Source organism: Oryctolagus cuniculus, chromosome 8 (genome assembly GCF_051225735.1).
Source record: "Oryctolagus cuniculus isolate XC-2025 breed Fujian yellow rabbit chromosome 8, ASM5122573v1, whole genome shotgun sequence".
In the NCBI taxonomy this organism is placed as follows: domain Eukaryota; kingdom Metazoa; phylum Chordata; class Mammalia; order Lagomorpha; family Leporidae; genus Oryctolagus; species Oryctolagus cuniculus.
Window position 1 is genome coordinate 85,056,135 of NC_142874.1, and position 26,238 is coordinate 85,082,372.

Sequence of the window (26,238 nt, forward strand, 5' to 3'; positions counted from 1 at the left end):
TCCATCATGATTTTCTTCTCTCATTCCTTTATGCATTTTTGTAGCCAAATTGTGTGTTTAATTTGTGTTTAACATATTATCCTATCCCCCTCTACTCTGTTTCAATCAACTTGAGAAATAGACATGGGAACTAGGAGATCTGATTTAATGTGTATATTATCATCAACATTACTCCTTTCTTTAGGAAGGCTGAGTAGGACATGCTTTATCACTTTATCCTCCATTTTGTGATTTCTTTTGCTCTTTTCTATAAACTGTGGGAATGATGATTAATATTGGGAGCCTGATTTTCCACTGTGGTGTTGGAACTCTGCCTTGAATGAAAAGATAGATGACAGATGTAGCTAGAAGCAGCATTTCAGGGTGCACTTAGATATTTTACAATGGTTTTGATTTGTTCAAAAATGTTCTCAAATATTGTTCATTTTATGGACTTAGTTTTGTGACAGCACTTCCAATTTGGTGTTCCAGAATTCACTCATCTCAATGAAGTACCTGCCTTGTGCCAAGGTCCTGAGAGGTAAAATATGACTTCCTATTCTTGCCAGCAGAGGGCAGCAAAGAACACTGGAGAAGGTGCTTGATATCAGCTACTGAGGATGTTTCCCTTGGTGGAGGCAAAGATGAGGGTGTTCAGAGGACCAACATGAGAAAGGATAATTACAGGGATCCAGGAGGGAGACCAGAACATATGGGGAGTGTAAGGTTCTCCCAAGGGCTCATAAACTGCCAGCACAAGTAGACATCTGGAGAGTCATTGATTATAACCTTTTCTTGGTATTGACTGCTATTCCCAGCCTGTCTGATGCCAAGGTGTGGCTGGCTGCCTAAGGTAACAGTCAACTAAAAGCATATCTGGGCACTAATACAAACTGGCTGCCTGAGAGTTATCAACAAGCTGCCCACAGAGGCTGGGGGGTCCAGAAGCAGCCTTGTGAGGGTGAAGGATGAATGGGTGGAGGGCTCACCAAATCCAGCTGCAGAAGATACTGAGGCCCTGGGTACATGCCAGAAGATGATTCTGTGAAATATATATACGTACATATGTATATAATACTAAGGATATTTTCCCCTTGTCGTGGGGGTGGGGGGCACTGTTAGCTATGGAAACACTGTGTGATTTAGGAATTAGACAGTTCTCACTTTACCAACTGTTAGGTATCTGGCCCCCAGTCACACAACTTCACTGAGCTTCAGTTTCTCCACCTGTCAAATGGAATTAATAATTTTTACCCCAGAAGCTGATGTTGAGCAAGGGGATGCTGTATATAAACTACCTTGCAAGAAGCTTGATGTTTTGTAGTTGCTAAATGGATTTCATTGCGTGACATATTCTCCCTCCTTTCTCTGTGGCCATGGACAAACATCCATGATACTGTTCACTATTTTGGAAAATAATGTCTCCCTGTCTTTTCTAAGCATCCTTGGTATTAAGCAAGAATTATTATGTGAGTTAGCTTGCTAAATTTTCTATACTGTTATCCCATTTTATAGTTGCGGCAGTCCTTTGAGGTGCACTATCACCTCTGTTGTGCAGGTGGAGACACTGAGACTCTTCTAGAATAACTCCTTTTACCAGCACCCTTTACATGGCGAATGCTGAAGTGGGGTTCAAAAACTACATAGTTTGGTTGCAGCCCTCCTGCCAGTGTTGCTACAAAACCTTCTTTCCTGTGTAGATAGTTCATCACCCATTTACTTTTTTTAAGGTTTAATTTATATTTATGTATGTATGTATATATATTTGAGAATATCAGCTTTGAAGAACCCAAGAATAGTGCATCCTTTGTGAGCACTTAGACATTACTATAGCTTATGAGACATAGATAACATCCTCCACTTAATACATTAAAATAAAGTAAATCTTTGCAAACAAGTTTTACTATTAACTCTCATAATCCAACAATTTGAGGACAGAGGTCCTGCATGGGAAGTTAATGCACAGTGACTCCTGTTATTAATTTCACAATTAACACTCTTATGTGTGTTGTGAGAGATCACCCATTTAAACACTTAAGGGGGAAAATTGAATAAAAGAATTTTGTGTTTGTGATACGTTAAAATAATCTCATAATTGACACAGCATCACATTGATACTATCTCTTCATTTGGTATTTAGGGCCGAAAGGTCATTGTTCAATGACAGAAATGAAAATAGACTGCTATGGTCGGAGTTCTTCCCCCACCCACCCAATTCTCCTGTTGAAGCCCTTACCTCTTTCTCTTTCTATGCCATGCAAGGACACAGTATGAAGATGGTTGTCTATAAGCCAGGAAAAGAGGCTGAGTCAATGGGGTCCCGTGCTCTTGGACTTTCAACCTCCAAAACCGTCAGACTAGTAAACTTCTTTCTTTGACACATTACCTAGCCTAAGGGGTTTTGCTACACGAACAGAAAATGGGTGAATCATGTATTTATTTTAATGTTGTACATATTATTTTTGTATAAAATATTATATAATTATACTAAAATATGCAAAGGAATAATATTGCACTATAGCTTTGAAATATACTGCCGCTTGGGCAAACTGGAGGAAAGATTGCCAAAATCTCTCTGTGTTTCTTACAACTGCGTGCAAATGAACCATCATCTCAGTTTAGTTTTGAAGAATTGAATGATGGTGCCAAAATCTAGAAAACCAATATATCACTTTAAGAGTTTGTCAGTTATGGCATGAGCCTTAGAACCTTGACATCACAATGATGGGTGATCTTGACTACTGTGGAACCCACAGTCTTCAGGGACTTGTTCATAGTCTCTGTTGAGGAGTATAGACAGAGTCAAGGGTTGTGACGAATGGAGAGTAATGCTGTCAGAGCTTTTGGAAGTCATCTGCCAGTCCCCAGCGCAAGGTAGCCTTTTCCTATACTACTTGTGATCATTTAAGCAGACTGGTCGCCGCAGGAAGAGTTCTGTCCTGTTTTCCCTAAAACAGAGGAAGTAATTCCTGACTTTGGTGCTGGTTTCATGAGAAGCTACTTTTGTTCTTTGATTTAGTGCTACTGAGCTCAAAAGAGCAGGCTTTGTACTATCAGGGGAGACACTTCCTTGGCTTCATGGCAAAGAGTTTTCTCTGGAAAGATCTCGAAAGAGGCTGTCCTGTTTATGAAAGAGTTTTATGTTCTGCTCAGTCTAACTGGTTTTACCTATTATGGCCACAGAGCCCCGTTGGTACATGGTCCTAACTCAACCAGTTATATCTAAGCCTGTCTGATGTTAAGAAATGTTTGTGGATGTTTCCAGTATTATTTCATGTTGTCTAGCACTTCTCTCCCCTCACCTCCCAGTTTGAACACTAATTTAGATAAGATGGGAAGCATTTTACTAAGTGGGAATCAATGTATATCCCTATTAATGTAAATTATCATGCTAACAGGGGATCACGTTACAATGACTTCTTTACCAATCGCTGTCACATTTTACATGTGATAGGCTGAAAATTGCCTTGTGTTCCCTCTTCTGAAACCATGTTTTAAGAGCTTGGTGAGTGACAGCTGTGGTGTCCATCTTAGTGTTCTTTACAGAGGGCAGTGTGGTAGTTGAATGGAAATACTCTCTTTAGGGATGTAAACTCCTTTAGAATATCAGGGGTATGTGCTTTAATTTTCCTTTGAAAAGGCAGAATACATGCCTGTTGCTTTTACTTAGAATGAATTAGCAGCAGATATGTATGGAGAACTTCACAGTTGAAGATTGCTTTTGATATTTTACTTTAACTTGCACTAAAACCAGGTAGATTGATATTATTGTTCCAGATTACATGTTCTCTTTTATGATATATGTTCCCTTTCATACACAGCCAGTTAGAAACAGTCAGACTCTGAAATTTTCAATAATCTTCAGTACTTTCTTTTCTTATTCTTAAAATTATCTATTAAGGGATACAAATTTTCATAAGTACAACTTTAGGAGTATAGTTATTCTTCTCACTATATCAGTCCTCCCACCCACACTCCCATGCCTTGTCCCCCTCACTCTCCCCTTCCCAGTTCTATTCTCCATTAAGATTCATTTTCAGTTAACTTTGTACATAGAAGACCAACTCTATATTAAGTAAAGATGTCAACAGTTTTCACACATACACACACGCACACATATACACATACACAGACTGTTTGAAAACTGGTTTTACAGTTAACTCTCAATACAACTCATTGAGGACAGAGGTTCTGCATGGGGAGTCAGTGCACAGTGACTTCTGCTGTTAATTTAACAATGAACACTCTCATGGATGACGTCAGTGACCACCCGAGGCTCTTGAAATGAGCTGTCTAGGCTATGGAAGCCTTTCTTAATAGAAAACGTTTATTTCAGAAATACAAATTTCAAAAGGACAACTTTTGGATTATAGCGGTTTTTTCCCCTATGGACAAGGCCATAAGCAAAGTGGAAGTTCTCTCTTCCCTTTAGAGATAAGTACATTCTTCTTTGATTGCCACTTTTTTCCACTGGGGTCTCACAGAGATCATTCATGTAGACTATGTTTTTGCCACAGTGTCTTGGCTTTCCATGCCTGAAATGCTCTCACAGACTCTTGATCCTCAATACTGCCAAGTGCACACTAGCAGAATCTTTCGTATGCACATTTTTGCTAGCTGTGTATTCAACAGAATTTCAGCTTTTTCTTTCTCATGCTCCTCAGACATGTTATAGCCTTCGCATATTGCTGATTGCAAATCCGCATTCAAATTTTTAGATGCTTATGGCAATGGCACCTAGTCTCAGGAAGCAACATTCTTTTTGTTAAAATAATAGAGGTACAACAATGACCAGAAACAGAGAGATTGAAAACCACAGGAATTCCTTGTTACAGACCTGTAGGGCACAGGTTTATTTGGGATTCTCTGGGTCCACTTCATAGGGTCCTCTAAGCTTGGTCCACGTGTTGGGAGATTGCTCTGGGCTAGGATCTGCTTCTGAGTTATTTCAGAACATTGGCTGAATTCCCTTACTTGTAGTTGAGGTACCTTCCTCCTCCAGCTGTCACCTGGGGGCTGACTGTATCTAGTCTTATGTTTCTGTGTAGCTCCTTCCCATATGATAGATTCATTCTCCCTTGCCCTTCAACTCTCTCTGGCTTCCCCTTCTGTACCATGTCCTGAGTCAATGTAGATGATAATCTCTGATTTGGGGACCTCTTGGGGGTTAGTTTAGGCCTCCTAAACTAGGGAATGTCGTCTCCCTATTTGAAGGTTCATCACATTCATTCTGTCTTCACAGTCTCTTTTTGCAGATAGCACAGTCATAGGCTGCAATCATTAGGGTGTGAGGCTTTTGGATGGGTTGTTTTAGAACCCTCTGTGTACCACAGACTTTGTGGAAAACATCCCTTCCATCATTCCACCAGCAGTTGTCCATGGTTACCAAGACCTCCATGTTAGTAAGTCCAATGATGAGTCCTCAGTAACCACCTGCCTTACCTTCCATAGCGTTTGATGGGAGTGATGGCTCCCTTCTTGTTATCCTCTCAGTTCTCCACTTACCTGACACCTCTTGGTCTGAGCGGCTGTCTTCTTTTGCACGCCTGTAAGATGATACTTGCCCTAGGTTCTCCCTTGGATGTGTTCCCTGTCCAACTCTCTCAGTGCCACCTGCTCTTTGAGACCTGTAAAACCTGAAACCCCATTGGCATCTGTAGTTGGAGATCCTTGTCTGAGGAATTGAGATGACAGTTTTATCATGTGTCACTCCTAATGATTGGCATCAAACTAGTCTGTGACCATTGACTACCTACTCTTTGGTGTTTGCTGTTGAGCAGGGACGATGATTTTCAAGAGGCTGGAGCTTCAAAGGATGCAAATGCTTCAAAGGGACGTGTCCAAAGACTACTGGTGTATGGTCCGATAAAGTTAAGAACGGGTAATAAGAAAACAAAGCATGAGGCTTTTTTGTTCAAGGACGTACTGAAAATCTCGAACATTCGGTAGGTACATATGCTGCATGCTATCCTGATCATCGTGAAATGTATTGTCTCTAACAAAATTCATTTTCATGCACTCTTTCTCAGCAAGTAGCATGTTTTTACTTTGTTTTTGCCAGTGGTTTCATTCTTCACTTATTAAACAAGTAGTCATGGAAGTTTTATTCTGTATTGTGCCCCTGTAGACAGTGGAATCAAGAATGGGAGAGACAGGGTTCCTCTCTCTCTCTTTCTGAACATTTATTTATTTATTTTAAAGGAAGAGTTAGAGAGAGGTAGAGGCAGTGAGAGAGAAGGGCGGGGGAGAGAGAGAGACAGAGACAGAGAAAGTCTTCCATCCGCTGGTTCACTCTCCAGATGGCAGCAAACGTCGAAGCTGTGCCAGTTTGAAGCCAGGATCCAGGATCCAGGAGCTTCTTCCAGATCTTCCACATGGGTACAGGCGCCCAAGGACTTGGGCCATCTTCTAATGCTTTCCCAGGCCATACCAGAGAGCTGTATTGGATGTTGAGCAGCTGGGACTTGAACTGGCACCCACATGGCATGCTGGCACTGCAGGCAGTGGCTCTACCTGCTATGCCACAGTGCTGGTCCCAGGATTCTTCTTTCTTGAGACTTGCCTAGAGATGATAAAACTAAGAAAGAGACAATTGAAGATTGTAATAATATGCACCTGATAGTAGGAAATAAACAGTGCCATGTGGAGAGTGTCAGAGAAGAGTCCCACTAGGGTGCCTATGTGAGGTAGAACATTGAAACCATTCCTCTGGTGTGAGAAGCAGCCACCTGTTCTATAGACTGGGTGTCCCAATTTGCCTGGCTGAGGGGACTGCAGGCCATTGTGTATGCAGCTTGACCCTTTGGGAGCAGGGCTTTAGCAAGGCTGATGTTTCTGGAGCTCATTGTAATTGACCAGGTCAGAGGTGAGACTGAATAAGTGCTCAGGGTTCTGGTCACAGAGGATCTTGACAGATCCCAGTAAGGGGTTGAGGAATTCCTTTGTAGGGGTTTCCTTATGGAAATGACCATATCAGGTAAATATTGTAGTATATCACTGTGACTGCTGGGAGATAATGGATTGGAGAGCTGGCAACAATATAGGAGGGAGACTATGTCCTGGAGATGATAACCCAGATCACCGATACCAAGGACCCCAACTTGGGAGGGACAGTGAAATCAAAAGGTACAGGAGGCAGATTTGGTGTGCCGGTTGGAGATAGACACCAGAGGATGGCCCGGGTGCTTGGGCCCTGCACCCGCATGGGAGACCAGGAAGAAGCACCTGGCTCCTGGCTTCATATTGGCAGCGCACCGGCCATAGCGGCCATTTTGGGGGTGAACCAATGGAAGGAAGACCTTTCTCTCTCTCTCTCTCTCTCTCTCTCTCTCTCTCACTCTCACTCTCTCTCACTCTCTCACTGTCTAACTCTGCCTGTCAAAAAAAAAAAGGGGGAGGATTTGAAATAAGCTGTCTTTAGAGAAGGAGTGGAGAGGGTCCCCTCTGCCACCCGGCCAGGATCAATTTGAATATTTATAGCATCTTTCACGGGCTGGAGAAAATCATCAACTTAAAAATTTAGCCTGCTATGGATTTGTTGAATTTTGAATCCAGCTTGCAGTTAGTTGCCTTGGCAGTGCCAGCCTCAATGACTTCACAGGCTTTGTACGGCCCAGGGACCAGACATTCACCATCCCAGCTTTCAAGATGAAAAATTTGTATAAGAATTAAGATTCAAATGTATTTGTAATATCTGAAACTAAGGTTATTCCAAGATTATGTATGTATAGTCTATCTCTGTGAAGAAGAAAATTTTATAAATAATTCATCCATGATTTAATCTTTGTTCAACCCCTCAGACACTCTGTTGAAGTCAATCAGATGTGCATGACCAGAGAATGAGTGATTCTCTTAAAATGTAACACCTTTAAAATATAGAGTATGGCCTCAAGTCCATAGTCAGCATTCAGAAAGAGACCAGTCCATGTGTTGCCGCTGGCTGCCGTTAATCTTGTGTGGGTGGGCCCCTTGTGGGCCAGCCTTCACTGAGCACATGCTTTTGTCAAGGTCCACCTGACTCTTGCCTGTGCTGTGCACTGAGAGGGAATAGATGGATGTGAGCTGTTCTTGGTTATGGAACATGGAGAATTGGGGTTTGCTCAGGAGAAGATGTGCTCTCATTACATTTAAGAAAAAAATCATCTTTCTTGATGATCTTTTTAGGTACAGCAAAAATATGTACTACAAATATGTAATCCCTGTCAATGAAATATGGATTTCCAAATGCATTGTTGAGGAAGGTGATACCAGTGCCTCCAGGTGCCTGAATATTGGCTGGCCCATGGCAAATTATAGGGCCAAGTTCTTGTAAGTATCACTGCTGAGTCTTGTAATTTTACTTTGATATGGAAGGATATAACCCTTATTGCCTTTTCTAACAAAGATAGAAAAATGCACCTAAATTTTCTTCCAAACTTTTTTTTTGGGGGGGGGGGGATTGCAAGCATTTTAATTTGACCCTGTAATAATCTGCTGCCTCACACTTTGACTTCCAGCCATGGCACTTGTATGACACATATTTTCCCCAAGAGGTTTTGATGTGCCAATATATGTGGAGAGGATGAAATAATGGAAACTGTTGGAATGATTTGCTTTGGTCTGGAGCAATGGTTTTCCAAGGGCTCCATGAGCTACTTGGGGAGTGGGTATTTTGGATTAATAAAAATAGATTTGAGAGAGCAAGGCTCTGGGGCCCCTCTCCAATATCATCCAGCCTCTAGGTCTAGGCTTTTGTGTGTTTCAACTAGTAGAGTAGATCAATTCAGCTTGAAAAAGTCCTTTTATTCTCCCAAAGTAATGCCCTAAAGAAATACTACTTGATTATACAAATTAAATTATATCCTGGGTTGCTAGAATTGCTATTTGGTGTCTTCAGTGATACGGCCACCTGAAACAAAGATTTGATTCATGGGATGTGGGTGAGTTTTCCAAGGCCCATTTTGAGGCTGGTATGAGGAAAGGAAACAGGGCTCCATTTCCTAGACATCATGTGTCTATGTTTTTGTGTACACAGGTACATTGCAACCCCTGCCTGCTGCTCTGAACAGGCACAAACCGTATGGCCTGTGTGTTTTTCACATAGACAGTTCATCCCAGGCACTTAGTGCTCTTTTTTGCTCTCCTCCTCTCCTCACTCCCTCCAGGTCTGTCAGGTCATATTGAAGTTGATACAATGGAGATATATCCAAACTATTAATTAACTCAGTTCTGTGATGGAACTGCTTGCAAATATTACTGAGAAGAAAGACATGCTTATACCACTGTCTGCATGTCTTCTTTGCCATGACAAATTTTCTCCCTAGGTTCTCAGATTCTATTGCTTAATGTCTTCTTAATCTTGCAGGTGAAAGGAAGCTGCCTATTTGGGCATATGTGGTGCCTTTGATGAGGAGTTCCACTAGACAGTTTTTTGAATAAGGGAGAAACGTGGGCACGAGGTGGACATAGGCTATATTGGCTGTGAAGCTGTGTAAACACATACAACACATTTACAACAATGCCCAGCACCGAGTACATTTGCTGTTGGCTGTTATCACTCTTATGCAAATTTGCATAAGTAACCAGTGGTGTTCAAGTCCATATGAAGGTGGAAAGTCAAGGAAATGTCCACTTTGCTGTGGAAGCGTGGAAGCATGTCCTGAGAAGGCATAGAAATGCAGTGTGGAGGAGCTCTTGCTGGTAGAAATAGGAAATGTGGCAGCCCCTGCAGAAAAACCTGTTGCTTCCATGAGTTCAATGTAGGATGACCACAGGACTGAGCAATTCCACTCTGGAATATAGGTCCAAGAAAAGTGTAAACATATATACACTCTATGTTCCTAACTCTGACTTTTGGGCACAAATGTTCCTAGCAGTGTTGATAATTAGAGCCAGAAGTTAGCAACAAATCACATGTTCATGACCTGATGAATGGATAGTTATGATGTGGTGTGGGATCTGGGGGTGGTGGAGAATAGGGCGTGGCTGCTTACTAGAGAGCAGGGTTTGCTCTTGGGATAATGAAAATATTCATGAGCAAGGTATTACAGATGCTGCCGGCACAGGACCCAGTCATATAAATGGTCAGTTTTATTTTCCATGTAGTTAATCCCTCCCCAGCTGTTTTGAATGCTAGTAAATTATAAGCCCATGTATGTTTGAGACTGCAGATCTTTTTCACTTTGGATTTCAAATACATTAATGATGTAGCAGAAAGGATATAAAACATTAGTCACCAAACACTAGGTGCTTTGACATCCTTCAGCACATCATAGCACTAAAATTATTTTCTAGGTATTTATTTGACATCTGACAATTCTGCAGCCTCTGTGAAGTACAGTGCTATGGATTTCCCCCCTAAAGTGAGCCCAGAGCATGCCATTCACATGCCCAGTCTCTTCAGTATGACCTAATCTGATCATAATGCTTTTTCCATTGGAATAGCACTTCAAGCTACAAGAGCACTCTGAGGTTTAATGACCTCCACTTTCAATGGTGGATACTGAGACTCATGTCAGTTCAGTGACTCCTGTGATCACTGAGCTAGCATCCCATAGTTGCAATCCAGAGTTTCATTTCAGGTCAGCTTCTCCTTCCCTTTAAGAACTCTTTCCCATCACTGTAACGTTGCTGTACAAGAGCAGACTCCACCCAGAGCCCTTGTTACACCTGAGTCCCCGTCACCCACAATTGCCTGGTGGTGTGTTTATCTGCAATGGTAGTCTTAATCAGATGGAATTAGTCTTTTATGTAGCTTACTATTTTCTCTGACTTCTCTGCTTGCAGCTCCAGGACCTTTATGAAAAAATGGGAACGATTGCTGGACAGGTATTTCCCTAGCATACACATTTTGAATCTTTAGTTTGTGATAGGAGGCATAAATCTCTGCAAGCAGTGCCCCTACATGATTCCCACTTAAAAATACTCTTAGATGATCTTGCAATCCTTGGTTCCTCTACATGTGCTGTAAGTCATGTTCCCTCATTCACATGAATGTTCTATTCACTGTTGAATAAGTTCAAGATGTATCTTTCATCTTTCCCTCCGTACAGCCTATGGAACAGAGCTAACAATATTCCCAATATGTATTAAATGTCTGTAAATGTAGCTAGTACTGATCTACTCAGTGCTCTACTGAGTGAGTCTGAAAGCACCTGTTGCTTCCTACACTTGAAGCCATGAAGGTGGTCCACATAGGAAAACTTTGAGGGGTGGATCTGCTGCCCAAACCACACATCAAGACACTCCCTGTTATTTTCCAGGCCATGCCGTCTTTCCCAGAATTATTTTCCTACTCATCTGGTTTTGTTGTTGTTCTTGTTTTGGCTTTTTAAAGATTTATTTATTTATCTGTTTGAGAGGTAGAGTTACAGAAAGAAGGAAAGGTGGAGGGGAAGCTCTTCCATCCACTGGTTCACTCCCCAAGTGGCCGCAATGGCTGGAGCTGGGCTGATCTGAAGCTAGGAGCCAGGAGCATTTTCCTGGTCTACTGTGGAGCTACAGGGGCCCAGGCCTTGGGCCATCTTCTACTGCTTTCCCAGGTCCTAGCCAGGAGCTGGATTGGAAGAGGAGCAGCCGGGACTGGAACCGGTGCCCATGTGGGATGCTGGTGCCACAAGCGGTGATGTTACCTCGTATGCCATAGCAATGCCACTCCTCATCTTTTGACCTTGCTGAGAAGTTCTACAAATCTAAATATAAATAATATAAAAATTATTTATAGATAAATATAAATATTTATATCCTGTAAGTATGCTGTAGATATCTGTGCACAGAAATACATATGTATGTATCTGTATCAGTATATGTATTCGCTAGCTCAAACAAGAGTTTCGTGTGTGTGTGTATATATATACATATAAATGATGAGAAATATATAGAGAAACATTCGCTAATTCATTAATTTTTGTTTCTTAATGATTTTGATTAGGTGTATAACTGAGTCGAAAGAGAAAGATCAAAAGCAGACCACACTTCTGCAGATAGAAGTAGATCCCGTTAGCAACATTCCTTATGTAAGTGTGTTTCGGACTCAACATTTTAAATTCCAGTTCCTGACTGAAAGAGAGGTAGAGACAATGGGGATAGAGGTTTTAGGTAGAGAAACAGATAGAGATCAAGAAGTATGGGAAGAGGAACAATATAATGGAACAGAGGAGAGGAGAGAGGAGGGGATGAGAAGAAGAGGGAGGAGAGAGTGAGATTGGAGTGACAGAGAGAGATGGGAGAGTGAGAGTATTCAGAAGGGAACATGGAGAAATATATCTTCACCTACACATGCAATTTTTTTGTGTACATAAAAAGTAAATGTTAGGTTATATGAAGCATTGAGAATCCATGATAACTCAATGCTTATGCTTAGAAAGAATATTTCCTGTTAAATATCCACAAAGTTTCATGTTTTCATAAAGTGTTTTTCCCAAGCCAGTATTCTGGGAATTAAATATTTCTCTTCATTTGTCACTACTTTCAAACAGTTGTTTTGTTTGTTCCCAGTTTTTCAGTATTTATTTCATATTAAAATATTTTTATTTATTTGGAAGGAATTTTAAAACCCTGAAATGTGTGAAAGAGTGATAGGAATATCACATCCAGATGTGCTGATTTGATAACATCTTGTCCTATTTTTGTTCCATAATTTGTTTTCTCTGTCTCTCTCTTGATATGTGTCTGGCTATGCTTCTTTCTGAAGGCAGTTACATATGCTGCATGCTTTATCTTCGAATACCTGTGTATTCCCAAGATCAAGATATAGTCTTAGATAAACACCATACAGTCCTCACCTGGAAATTGAGCATTGGTATAAATAATATTGTCACCTGTTGTTCATTTCATGTTCCAATTGACTGTTTGCTCTACTAATGCTCCCTTTGTGGAACAGAATCCACTCTCTCAGTTAGGTGTTGCATTGAGCTGGTTACGTCCCATACCAAAGTCTGTCAGGATTGAATTAAACTTGAAGGGGTGAACCTTTGGAGAGATCGGTGTGTGTCTTCCTCATTTTTGTATGTTGTAGGGAAGAATAGCTTCAGTTGGATCACATTTGATTTCTAAAATTATGACACACTAGCCCAGATCTTCATAACGGTGACCATGATAACAGTGATACACCATTTGACTTTTTTGTTTACAGCAGCTTCAGATCACAAAACATGGTATTCGCAGTGGAAAAAGCCTAGTCCAACACAGCCATTTCCCAGCAGCTAATCAGAGCCAGGCATCTTTTATGAGCTGTTTTCCATAACCACAGGAATTACTTGAAGAAGTTGAGAATGGAGTTCTCCTGTAGGGAGGAGCACCCTTGTCTCAACCTGCTTTGGTTTTAGTTGTGGCAAATGGTTGCTCATCCTGGAATTCTTCAAAATCAAATTCATTTATGTATGGTTTTCATAAAATAACCATACCTAATGCTATTCATTCACACTTGAAAATCTGAGTTTTCTCTAATTTTATCTTGATTTTATCTTACAGAAACTTGCCATTTCCTGTAGTAAAGTTTTGGTGCCAACCAATTTTCTAATTTGCTTTCATCCAAAAATGTGTAGATTTCAGCTTCACCTTTTTTTTTTTTAAAGATTTATTTATTTATTTGAAAATCAGACTTACACAGAGAGAGGAGATGCAGAGAGAGAGAGAGAGAGAGAGGTCTTCCATCTGATGGTTTACTCCCCAGTTGGCTGCAATGGCCAGAGCTGCACGGATCTGAAGCCAGGAGCCAGGAGCTTTTTCCAGGTCTCCCACACAGGTGCAGGGGCCTAGGGACTTGGGCCATCCCACTGCTTTCCCAGGCCACAGCAGAGAGCTGGACTGGAAGCGGAGCAGCCAGGTCTTGAACCGGCATCCATATGGGATGCCAGCACTTCAGGCCAGGGCGTTCACCCACTGCACCACAGTGCCGGCCCCTCAGCTTCACTCTTGAAAGGTAGTTTTGCTGAACCTGGAAAGAATATCCTAGCTACTATTTCTCTCTCTACGCCTTGCAGATATTCCGCTGTGTTCTGATCACGATGCTTTCTGATAGCTTGAGTGATCCATGGTGACTGTCTTATTTGCCTATTTTTCTGTCCCTGCTTTCAGGATCTATGTTCCTTCTCTGACTTACAGTAATATGACCACAGTGTGCCAAAACATGGTTTTCTTTGAATCTATTTTGTTTGATATTTTCTGAGTTCCTTTAATTTGTAACTTTTTTAAAAAGATTTATTTATTTACTTGAAAGAGTTACACAGAGGGAGAAGGAGAGGCGCAGAGAGAGGTCTTCCATCTACTGGTTCACTCCCCAGATGGCTGCAACGGCTTCCGATCCAAAGCCAGGAGCCAGGAGCTTCCTCCGGGTCTCCCAAGCTGGTGCAGGGGCCCAAGGACTTGGGCCATCTTCTGCTGCTTTCCCAGGCCACAGCAGAGAGCTGGATGGGAAGTGGAGCAGCCGGGACTTGAACTGGCACCCATATGGGATGCGGGCATACAGGCAGCGACCTTACCCACTATGCCACAGCACCAGCTGCTAATTTGTAACTTTTTATTTTTGTCAAATTTGGGGAAATTTCACAGTGCCTGCAAACATTTTTTCCTTCTTGTAGGCAGCAAATAGATGGGTTTTGTTTGTTAATCCATTCAGCCAGTCTGTGTCTATTAACAGGGGATTTGAAGGCATTTACATTCAAGATGACTGTTAATAAGTAACTACTTTGCCCTGCCATTTTCCCAAAAATATTCCTGTTTTTTACGTTGAATTTCCTTTGAACTTTTACTGAGGGATTTTCTTCCTTTACCTTCTTTTGTAGTGATGACCATGTTTCTGTGTGCAACACATCCTTAAGCATCTTTTGTACGGCTGGATGGGTGGTGATAAATTCTTTGAATTTCTGTTTGTTATGGAAGGTCTTTATTTCACCTTCGTTCATAAATGAGATCTTTGCAGGTATAATATTGTTGGATGACATTTTTTTTCTTTTAAGCATTGGAGTATATCTGGCCATTCTCTCCTCGCTTGTAGGGTTTCTGATGAGAAGTCTGCTGTGAGTCTAACTGGAGATCCTCTAAAAGTACTGTGGCATTTCTCACATGCACATTTTAGAATCTTCTCTTTCTGTTTTACTGTGGTGAGTTTGATTACAATGTGGCATGATGAGGATATTTTCTGGTTATGTCTATTAGGAGTTTCGTGTGCTTCCTGTACTTAGATGTCCCTTTCTTTCTCCAAACTAGGGAAGTTTTCCATTATTATTTCTTTTTTTTTTTTTTTTTTTTTTTTTTTGACAGGCAGAGTGGATAGTGAGAGAGAGAGACAGAGAGAAAGGTCTTCCTTTGCCGTTGGTTCACCCTCCAATGGCCGCCGCAGCCAGCGCGCTGCGGCCGGCGCACCGTGCTGATCCGAAGGTAGGAGCCAGGTGCTTATCCTGGTCTCCCATGGGGTACAGGGCCCAAGCACTTGGGCCATCCTCCACTGCACTCCCTGGCCACAGCAGAGAGCTGGCCTGGAAGAGGGGCAACTGGGACAGAATCCGGCGCCCCGACCGGGACTAGAACCCAGTGTGCTGGCGCCGCTAGGCGGAGGATTAGCCTAGTGAGCCGCGGCGCCGGCCTTATGATCAACTTTTAAACTTCATTTCTTACATGTCTTCTGCCTCAATGTATTCACAATCTAGTATTGAAGGGTTTTACTCTTTTCAGGGTGTCATGCTGTGTTCCTTATTCTTGTTTCTTGAACTGGTGGGTTTGTTGTTTGGCATGTGTGGAGATACTCGTTGGTTTCTTCCTCTTCTTCTTTTTTTTTTTTTTTTTTTTTTTTGGTCTAGTGGATTTTATCTTTGTACTGTGGCTCTGTAGATAAGTGGAATGTCTACTTTCAGTGAATATCTGGCTTGTAGTGGGTGTGGTCAGGGAGCTCTGTTCAGTTCTCCAGGGTTAAGGGCATGTCTGAGGTGATACACCCAGGTCTGGCACAGTAAATCTTCTCTCTCTCTCTTTTTTATCAGAAGGGAAATTTTTTCTGCTCAGCTGAGCTCCTCTCCTTAATGGAGACCAGTGCCTGAGCACTAGCCCCAGTGGGTATAATATTCATCTACTCTGTCCCAAGGAGCACACAAAGGATCTGTGCAGTCCTCAGTGTAAGTTCAGATTCCCCAGCGATGTCTCTCTCCAGGTAACTAGGAAGCCCTGAGCATGTGGAGTCTCCCAGTGTGAGTGCCCAAAGTCCCAGCCTCACCGTGGATCCTGCCTCACACCCTCAGTTTTTTTCACAGTCCCAGTAGAGAAGCCTCACACAGTCACGGGCTCCTATCCCATTGTTAGTTCTTCCCACCAGTCAGGGGTCTCCACTCAACTAGTTGCTGGGCATGGACACAAGCTGGCACAGCTGTTACATATGTCCCAAATGGCACCTGCTCTATTGGCTTCTTACAGAATGGCATTGTAAAGTGATTGGGGAGAGAGAAATTGTGTCTATACTTTTTTTTTTTCCTCTTCTAGCTTGGAAGGTACACTTTCCCTGTTGGGGCTCCAAGCCAAGTTTTCTCTTTGCAGCTTAATCACCAGTGCCTTGGACTACTACTACTACTTTCTGGTCTCACCTCACTTTCCAATGCCAGTGCGTAGGCTCTCGGCTGCTGGGCAGGCTCTCAGCTATTGGAGTTCCAAGTTGTGGGCATCCATGCCATCCACGGAAGGTCCACCATGTCCCTCTAATTTTGGTAGCGTTTCCTCTGGCATTTTCTCCCCAACTCTTCCCTGAGACTACACTCTCTCCACTTTTTAAAAACTATCTTCTCCTGTACTAGAGCAGTAAGCTCTAATTTTTTCAATCATACCTTTCTTCCTTCTTCAGACTGGCTGTTTCCAATTGATGTATTTTCAAATTCATTGTCTTCCATTTGCCATCTCACTTGTGCTTTTTAGTCCACCCACTGCATTGTTCTTTCAGATATTTTTCACAGCTAAAGTTCCCATTTTGAAATATCTTCTGTTTTTGTGCTGGGACAGCCTCTACTTTTTTTTTTTTTTTCATTTTCAGCACATTTGTTTTAATGTCTTGGAGCACATAGCTGCTTTTGTTTCATAATTTTCATATGAAACTCTTAGAGATCTGGTCACATTTCCCTGGGCTGTTATATATCGAGTAACATCTCATATGGAAAAGAAATGAAACTCATTTCCGTATTTTCTAATTATTGAATAGTTTATTTAAGTTACATGCTTATAAGCAGCTCCATCTATTGTGTTCATAGAGAGAACAGGATCAGAAAAGAAGGCCCATATCCTTGTACTGCTTATTTTAATTTTAATGATTTCCATTTACCATGAAAATCCATTATGTTACAAGCCAGATAAATTGGAAAAAGATGAGTAAGCCTTCAAAAGAGTTTTTTTTTTTCCTTAAAAAACTGTAAAAGTGTTCATGTACAGTTTTAAAATTCTATGGGTATCTCAAAAAAGAACTCAAATGTCTAGAATTTTCAGCCTTGAATTCTGGGTTCATGGTCTCAATACATTTTGACGATGAAAATCTAAAAAGGGTGATCTGACTAGGAGAAGGTATAGCCTACATAGTGGTTTATGGAGCAAGAATGCCTGTGAGAGCCAGTTCTTACTCTCATTTGACGAGGTATGCAAAGAAATCAACCTAAACATAAAAACACAACTCATCAAGAGAAGGAGAGAGACTAACTCCTTGTTGAACTATTCCCTGCATGATGGAAAGAGTCTTTGGGTGTTGGGCTCTTTCTGAATTGAGGTTCTTTCTCTTTGGGCCTAAGCAGTTATATTTTTAGTACCATAAGTCCTCTATTAGAAATATGTTAATTAATTGAAATTCTTTCTTCTGGCTTTGTGTTACGTAAAGTAATAAAAATCAGTTATCATTAAGGTTTGGTGCTTCATATGTATTTTGCTTTGTCATTACTCAAACTTTACCCTGAAACCAAGAGTTTCATAATTATGTAATCATATACTTTAACATTCTCCTATATCAGCAGTTTTTTCTTCTTTTCCCTTTTACAGTCTGGGATTATAACAGTTACCAATTTAGACACAGTGAATGACGTTATCCATATGGCACTACCAGTGCTAGGATTAAGTGTAAGTAATCTGAAAGATACTTTTAGTTAAATAACAACTTTGGTTTTTGAGATGAATATATTTTCCCCTTGATCCAGATAAATGCACACATGCTTACAGTGTATATTTGTAAAATACAGTTCCGGGCAAAGATACCAATTGTAGGCAGCAATATATTTTGTCCCCAGAACCATGTGCACATGTGGGAATGGAAAACATCGGAGATGTATTTGTCTGTGTATGGGTATTGCTCTTCTGTTCTGATTTTAAATTTCATGTGAACTGAAAGCCATAATTTAATGAAATTGGAGTATAATTTCAGATTGCTATTGTCATGTATTTTATTTTTGTATATATATATATGTATATATATACACACACACACACACACACACAGAGAAATATCTTACATGCTTCCTAATACTAATACGAAGGTTATAACCTTGTCTGTTGGGTTGCTATTTCTGTATATTCTGGTTTCTCCAGTCCCACACATATCATCTCAGTGTACACAAACCTAATAGACATGTCTAGTTGAATATTTTCTTTTTAATTTTTGAGGGTTGGAGAGGACAGAGATAGCAAGAGAGGCAGGCAAAGACAGAGAGACACACAGAGAGGAAGACACAGAAATACATAGAGAGGGTGCTCCCCTCTGTTGGTTCAATCTCTAGATGCCCAGCGCCTAAGGGTGGTCTGAAGCTATGGTCTGGATCCAGGAGTACAATTCAGGTATCCCACGTGGCAGGAACCCAGTTACTTGAGAATTCATAGCTGCTTCCCAGAATGCACATTAGCAGGGAGCTGGAATCAGGACCTAGAACTTGGATTGGAACCCAGCTATTGTAACGTGAGTCTCACTCAGGCTTCTTAAAACCACCATGCTAAAACCTCACTCCTTATAAATTTTGACATGAAGAACACCTGCATAAAAGCCGTATGCCTTAGATGCTGATTCAGGGAATGATATATCTGGTGCCTCTAATAAATTATTAAAGAGCAAGGTAAGAGTTGAATGAAAGCTTGCTATTTGGGGAATGTGTGTGCACACCACATACATGTCTTTTTTAAAAACTTCTTTTATTTGAGAGACATAGACACACAGAAGAGTTTGTCTATGGTTTCACTCGACAAGTGCCTACAGCAGCAGTAGAGCTGATGCCTGGAGCTGAGAACTTAATCCAGGTCTCTTGTGTAGATGATGGAAAGCCAGCTAAATCCAGTAAAACAGCATTCTTCAAAGAGACTGGAGATAACTGAGAGTAGAATGGTCAGGATTAGACTTACCTTTACTAGTGAAGTGGCATAAATATGATTCCTTATTCCTTAGGTCATTTGGGATAATAGCATTGTGATCCTTGTCAAAAGTCATATGGCATGAATCTGGGGTGTAGTCTTGGAGGCTCAGAGAGGGACCGAAGTTATTTCAGTCAGTCCTGTTAACTCGAATAGCATTGGCACTGGTCCCAATTATTTTCTTCTTTGGAAATGTAGAAATGATAAAGAAATACATCCTTGATCTGGCTAAAAAGCCCATGAGAGTTTCTCAGGCATGGAAAGCCAAGACACTGTGGCAAAAAAAATGACCTAAATGGAAGATCTCTGTGAGTGAGATCCCAGTGGAAAGAACAGGCCATCAAAGAAGGAGGCACCTTTCTCTGAAGGGAGGAGAGAACTTCCACTTTGACTATGGCCTTGTCTAATAAGGTCGGAGTTTGTGAACTCAAGAGGCTTCCATAGCCTTGGCAGCTCATGACAAGAGCCTTGGGTGATTACTGACGTCATAAATAAGAGTGTCAATTGTTAAATCAATAATAGGAGTCACTGTGCACTTGCTGCCCATGTAGGATCTCTGTCTTTAATGTGTTGTACTATGTGAATTAATGGTAAGACTTATCTTCAAACAGTACTTTATGCTTTGTGTGTCTGTGTGGGTACAAAGTGTTGAAATCTTTACTTAGTGTATACTAAGTTGATCGTCTGTATACAAAGAGAATTAAAAATATGAATCTTAATGAAGAGTTGGTTGGGAGAGGGAGTAGGAGATGGGATGGTTTGCGAGTGGGAGGGTGGTTATGGGGGGAAAATGCTTTCAAAATTTATATTTATTAAAGTTTTCTAAAAAAAAAAAAACAACAAATACATCCTTGAAGTATGCCCTGACAAAGACTTGTGATGCTTAGTTCTTTTTGTCTCTAAGGGCTCAGAAATAGACTACCAAATGTGGGTCTATTCAAACCAGAGAAAGACCTCTTACCCGCTCATCGGTAAGTGTCCAGCAAAATAAAAAATGAAATGTATTGCTTCACAATGGTAACTATTAATTTCCAGACTATGCATTGTTTGTTCTTAAGCTTAAATATCTTTACAAGGGAGAAAACAAACTCATGTAGTCAACACTCATTTATAAAAGGAATTGCCAAGTGTGTACTCTACCCCGGGTGCCTGACAACCTATCTTCATACAGCAATTTAAGTTGTAGTTGGAGAAGAAACTGAAGTTTTATTCTCTGCTTTTCCATGTGGATAACACAACTGTCTTGGAATAGTCCTTTTTTTTCTTTTTTATAATGAAATGAAAATGGAGTCGGATTTCATCTCTCCAAACATTTGATTGATGCCCATATACTGGTTTGTATTCCCCTTTTCCATTTCTTGTCTCATAGGTAGCCTCTATTTTTAAATCTTCCAAAATCTGTCATGTCTGTGTCCAAGTATACCACTCTCCCTCCTCCTTCCTTTCTTATTCTTTCTTTTAAGTTTTATAATAACATACTTTCAGTTTACTTTAAAAATATATGCTTAACCCTCCACTAAGTAAAAATTTTACCAATAGTAAGAAAGAACAACAACACTGTTCTAAATAGTAGAGGAACAGATTATTATTTACAGACAAGGGCTTTAAACAATAATCACATCTCAAAATGTGAATTTTACTCATATACATTAAATTTTTGTACTCTATTTGGTACCACAGATCAAGGAAAGCGTATGATATTTGTCTTTTGGGGACTGGCTTATTTAACTAAATTTGATGGTTTTCCGATGCATCCATTTTATTGTAAAAGACAGAATGTCGTTCTTTTTTGTGGTTGAATAGTATTCCATAGTATGTATATAGCACATTTTCTTTATCCAGTCATTGGTTGATGGACAGTTGGCTTGATTTTATATCCTAGCTATTGTGCAATTGAGCCACAATAAACATGGGGGTACAGATAATTCTTTCATGCACTGATTTCATTTTCCTTGGTAAATTCCCAGGTGTAGGATGGCTGGGTCACATGATAGGTCTATTTTCCTGTTTTTGAGGAATCTTCATACTGTGTTCCATAACGGCTGTATTAATCTACATTTCCACAGATGTGTATTAGGGTACCTTTTTCCTACATCCTCACCAACATTTATTGTTTGTTGATTTCTGCATGAAAGCCAATTTAATTAAGGTAAGGTAAAACCTCATGGTGGTTTTGTTTGCATGTCTCTGGTAGCTAGTGATCCTGAGGATTTTTCATGTGTCTCTTGGCCACGTGAATGTCCTATTCTGAAAAATGCCTGTTCAAGTCCTTTGAGCATTTTGTAGCTGGGTTGCTTGTTTTGTTGTTGCTGAGTTTCTTGAGCTCTTTATAGATTCTGGATCTTAATCCTTTATCTGTTGTATAGTTTGCCAATGTTTTATTCCATTCTGTCAGTTGCTTCTTCACTTTGTTGAGTGTTTCCTTTGTAGAAGCTTCTTACTTTGATTATTTGTGTATTTTTGCTTTGATCTCCTTGCTTCCAGGGTCTTTTTCAAGAGGTGTTTGTCTATGCCAGTGTCTTCCAGAGGTTCTCCAATGTTCTCTAGCAATTTGATGGTATCATGTCATAGATTTAGATTCTTGATCCATTTTGAGTTGACTTTTGTATAGGGTATATAAGTAAATAGGTAGGGTTCTTATCTCATACTTCTGCACATGTATATCCAACTTTCGAGCACCATTTGTTGAAGATACTGACCATTCTCTAGGTATTGATTTTAGCTCATTTATCCAAAGATTAGTTGGTTGTACATGTTGAATTGGTTTATGAAGATTCTACTCTGTTTCATTGATCTATGTATTTATTTTAGTGTCAGATCCAGGCTGTTTTGATTATCAATGCCTTGTAGTATGCTTTTTTAAAAAAAGGTTTATTTATTTATTTGAAAGTCAGAGTTTCACAGAGAGAAGAGAGGCAGAGAAAGAGAGATCTTCCATCCGATGGTTCACTCCCCAGTTGGCCACAACGGCCGGCGCTGTGCCGATCCAAAGCCAGGAGCCAGTAGCTTCTTCCAGGTCTCCTATGTGGGTGCAGGGGCCCAAGGACTTGAGCCATCTTCTGCTGCTTTTCCAGGCCATAGCAGAGAGCTGGATTGGAAGTGCAGCAGCCGGGTCTTGAACCGGCATCCATATGGGATTCCGGCACTTCAGGCCAGGGCGTTAACCCACTGCACCACAGTGCTGGCCCCTGTAGTATGCTTTTAAATCTAGTATTGCGATGCTCCCAGTTTTGTTTTTGTTGTTTAGTATTGTTTGAGCTTGTTGGACTCTCTTGTTTTTCTATATGAATTTTAGCATCATATTCTCTAGTTCTGAGGAGAATGCCTTTGGTATTTTCATTGGATCACATTGAATCTGTAAATTTCTTTCTGTCATATGGACATTATGATGATAAGTCTTCTGATCCATGAACATGGAAGATTTTTCCATTTTTCTCTGTTTTCTATTTCTTTCTTTAATGCTCAGTAATTTTCATTGTAGAGATCTTTCACCTTCTTGGTTCAATTTATTTCAAGGTGTTGACATTTTTGTAGCTATTGTGAATGGGACTGATCTTACAAGTTCTTTGTCAGGCTTGGCATTGTCTGGGTACACAAAGTCTATTACTTTTTATGCATTGATTTTATATCCTGCAACTTTACCAAGCTCTCTTCTGAGTTCCAGTAGTCTTTTAGTGGAGTTACTGGTTCCCCTGTGTTTGTGAATGTGTGTGTGTGTGTGTGTGTGTGTGTGTGTGTGTACATGCACGCATGTCATCTGCAAACACATATATTTATTGTGAAATTATGCCAAGAAGTTATTTGAGCATGATTAACAATTAAGATAATCACATTCAAACTCCTAAAAGGTTTTTTGATTAACAAACATGTACAGTTCAGCCATTCTTTTTGTTGAATTTTCTAGCACTTGATCTTGAGGTTGTTGATAAAAACATTATACCTCTCCTAAAATAGTTGTTGAATTAACCTATATAAAGAAGAAACCATTCATGAATCATCATGTGTTTCAGTGTCTCTCACAGAAACAAGCCCTGGAAAGGAAAGGAGGCATACCATTTGTCACAGACTTTGTAATATAATGCTGGTGATTTCTATGAAAATCTTACAGTATTACTTACCTGGGCAATCTTCCTATTCTTCTTTCAACAGTCATGTAAAGAAACTAATGTGTAATTTATAATGTTTTCAAGTCACTTACAAAATTTGAAAAATAAAGTTTCTGTTCTTTCCGAAAAGGGGAGGGTTGCGGGTGGGAGGGACATTATTGGGGGGAAGCCATTGTAATCCATATTCTGTACTTTGGAAATTTATATTCATTAAATAAAAGTTAAAAAAATTCAGGAATTGCTAAATACATCTGAGGACAAAAGCCAACCACCTATTTTATGATGTTTCTCCTTAATTTTGACATCTTTGTAACAAGATAGCAATAGAGTTAGTGTGAAAATCAAATACTGTAAATTGGCCGGCGCCGCAGCTCACTAGGCTAATCCTCTGCCTGTGGCGCCATCACACCGAGTTCTAGTCCCGGTTGGGGCGCCAGATTCTGTCCCGGTTGCCCCTCTTCCAGGCCAGCTCTCTGCTATGGCCTGGGAGTGCAGTGGAGGATGGCCCAAGTCCTTGGGCCCTGCACCTGCATGGGAGACCAGGAGAAGCACCTGGCTCCAGCCTTCGGATCAGTGCAGTGCGCCAGCCGCAGCGCGCCAGCCGTGGCGGCCATTGGAGGGTGAACCAACGGCAAAGGAAGACCTTTCTCTCTGTCTCTCTCTCTCACTGTCCACTCTGCCTGTCAAAAAAAAAAAAATCAAATACTGTAAATGAATTTATTGAGTAGATGGCATTTGTTTATGTAAAATGTTTTTTCTGGAGGATGATTTGGATCCAAACAATAGCATGCATGGTGACTGGCTCTAAGAAATCCTAAGAGTGTATCTGTCGTTGGTGACCCCTAGCAGTCATTATGGATGTGTGTTTAATATGCTCTCAGTTCCTGATCATCTTTTTCTGTCCTGGTTATGCTGATGGTTTGGTTTTATTAATATTGCAGTGATAGAAGCTTCTTTTACCATGAAAAAGACAAGTTGCTGTAATTCTTGCTCTGAACAGAGTATTAATGCCCCATGAAATGGAAAATTTAACTAATATGTCAGAAATTGAAGAAAGGGAGCTTTCACTTTGTTGTTGAAAAGAAAATCCCTTTGACAGCACAGAATCGTGAAAACATGTTCGAAGTTTAGTTTTTGAGAGGTAAAAATAGAAACAGAATGTTAAATTGCTAGTTCTATCCTTAAAGGTCCACAAAGATTGGAGGTGTCCTAGGGCAAGGGCCAGGAGCCGGGAGCCAGGTCATCAATCCAGTCTTCCACATGAGTGGCAGGAACATCAGTATTCAAGAAAACAGCTCTGCATCCTAGGGTCTGATCTGCATTTGCAGAGAGCTTCAGTCAGGATCCATGATCAAGGACCAAACCAGGCGGTCCAATGTGGGATGCAGGTGTCTTCATGGACATCTAAATTGCTAATACCCACCAGTAGCAGAGGATCTTTGAGAATTTCTTGGGTTGCCAGCAATTTAAAAATGAAAGAGGAAAGCAATGACTTTACATGTATTCTGTGAACATCAGTTGGTAGGATGGTTCTGGGTCTCTAACACTCTGCAGCACTCCCTCAGCTAGTTAGCTGTGAGGGGCTCCCAAGAGGGCCAAAGTAGGAGGGAAGTGTAACAGCAGACCATGGCCCCAGTGCTCTTGAGAATCACAGGCTATAAAACTGACAGAGAAATGAAGTCTCTTTTCATGATCTAACATCGTGGGAGAGAGATTCTAGATTACAGCAACTCATGACATATATGACCCAATCATTTAAAAAATGCAGACCACTGATGTTTACTCATATGAGGACAGTAAGTATGGAAAGGGGTGGAATATGGTTGAAATTGATTACATCTTTTTATTGTGAGGTGTAAAAATCTAGTTGGAGTCAAGGCAGATTTTAGGAGGCCTTATACTTCACAACGGAAATAACAAGTCATCAGTGTGCAGTGCACTGAGGGATCTTGGTCTTCTAAGCTAGGCAATGGGTTACTACTTCTGTTGGCATTGGAAAGGTCCTCTGCCTGGGTACCTGCTTTATGCAGTGCCTCCCCAGAGAGAGCACACCTGATGCTCACTCCCAAGACACAACTCTCTTCCTTGCAGAAGCCCAGGAGAACTTGAGCTGTCCCCGGTGCTGTACCCACACTGACAACAAGGCATGTTTGATCATACTTGTCACCATCAGCCTGATGTATATTGAGATTTTTCTCTGCCTAGGGCATGAATGTCCATATGCTATTCAAGCAAGCTACCGTCGAGCTGCTCTTTGTAATCATGAACTGGGAAAGTCTACCTCCACCCTGAGCATGGAGGATCCCATTCTGGAGATCTTGTCTGATGGAGGGATCCAGTTTGTTTTGAAGCCCAGGCACACGGCTGAAAGGCAGCGCCACTGCGGTAAGTCTAATTTCCAGCAGGGTTCTGCTCTCTGCTCATCCATGCATTCCTGAGAAAAAATTCATGACAGAGAGCTGTTCTCCATGAAGGAGGAGGTGTGCATAAGTACAGGGACCCAATACTCACCAAGAACCAGGCTTAGAGAAACTGTTCAAAGCAGAACCCATCTCACTTCCAGGAGGATTGTGGTGGTTCTTCTACATTAGAACTTTTGTCTCCTCTGGATACCCTGAGCATTTGCTCCATAAAATAATGCGTGCACAAACTTATGTGTCTCTAGAGAGAAGTTTCTTGGGGCCTGGCATCATGGTACAGTGGGTTAAGCTGCATCCTGCAATCCACATCAGGGCATTGGCTTGAGTCCTGGCTCTCCCAGTTCTGATGAAGTTCGCTGGCTTTATCAGAATGTGCCCGGGAAGGAAGCAGAAAATGACCCAAA

General features: G+C 41.0%; 1 protein-coding gene across 1 annotated transcript in view; it reads left to right on the forward strand.

Annotated features, from left to right (window-relative positions):
• Positions 1-26,238, forward strand: part of LOC103350727 (rho GTPase-activating protein 20) — a 200,924-nt gene that overhangs the window by 47,345 nt on the left and 127,341 nt on the right. The window contains exons 5-11 of the mRNA XM_089301779.1: positions 5,760-5,924; positions 8,143-8,286; positions 10,744-10,785; positions 11,888-11,972; positions 17,956-18,033; positions 20,213-20,279; positions 25,620-25,799. Coding sequence (XP_089157905.1) covers positions 8,156-8,286; positions 10,744-10,785; positions 11,888-11,972; positions 17,956-18,033; positions 20,213-20,279; positions 25,620-25,799 — 583 coding nt within the window. The 5' untranslated portion in view covers positions 5,760-5,924; positions 8,143-8,155. The remainder of the gene's footprint in view (positions 1-5,759; positions 5,925-8,142; positions 8,287-10,743; positions 10,786-11,887; positions 11,973-17,955; positions 18,034-20,212; positions 20,280-25,619; positions 25,800-26,238) is intronic.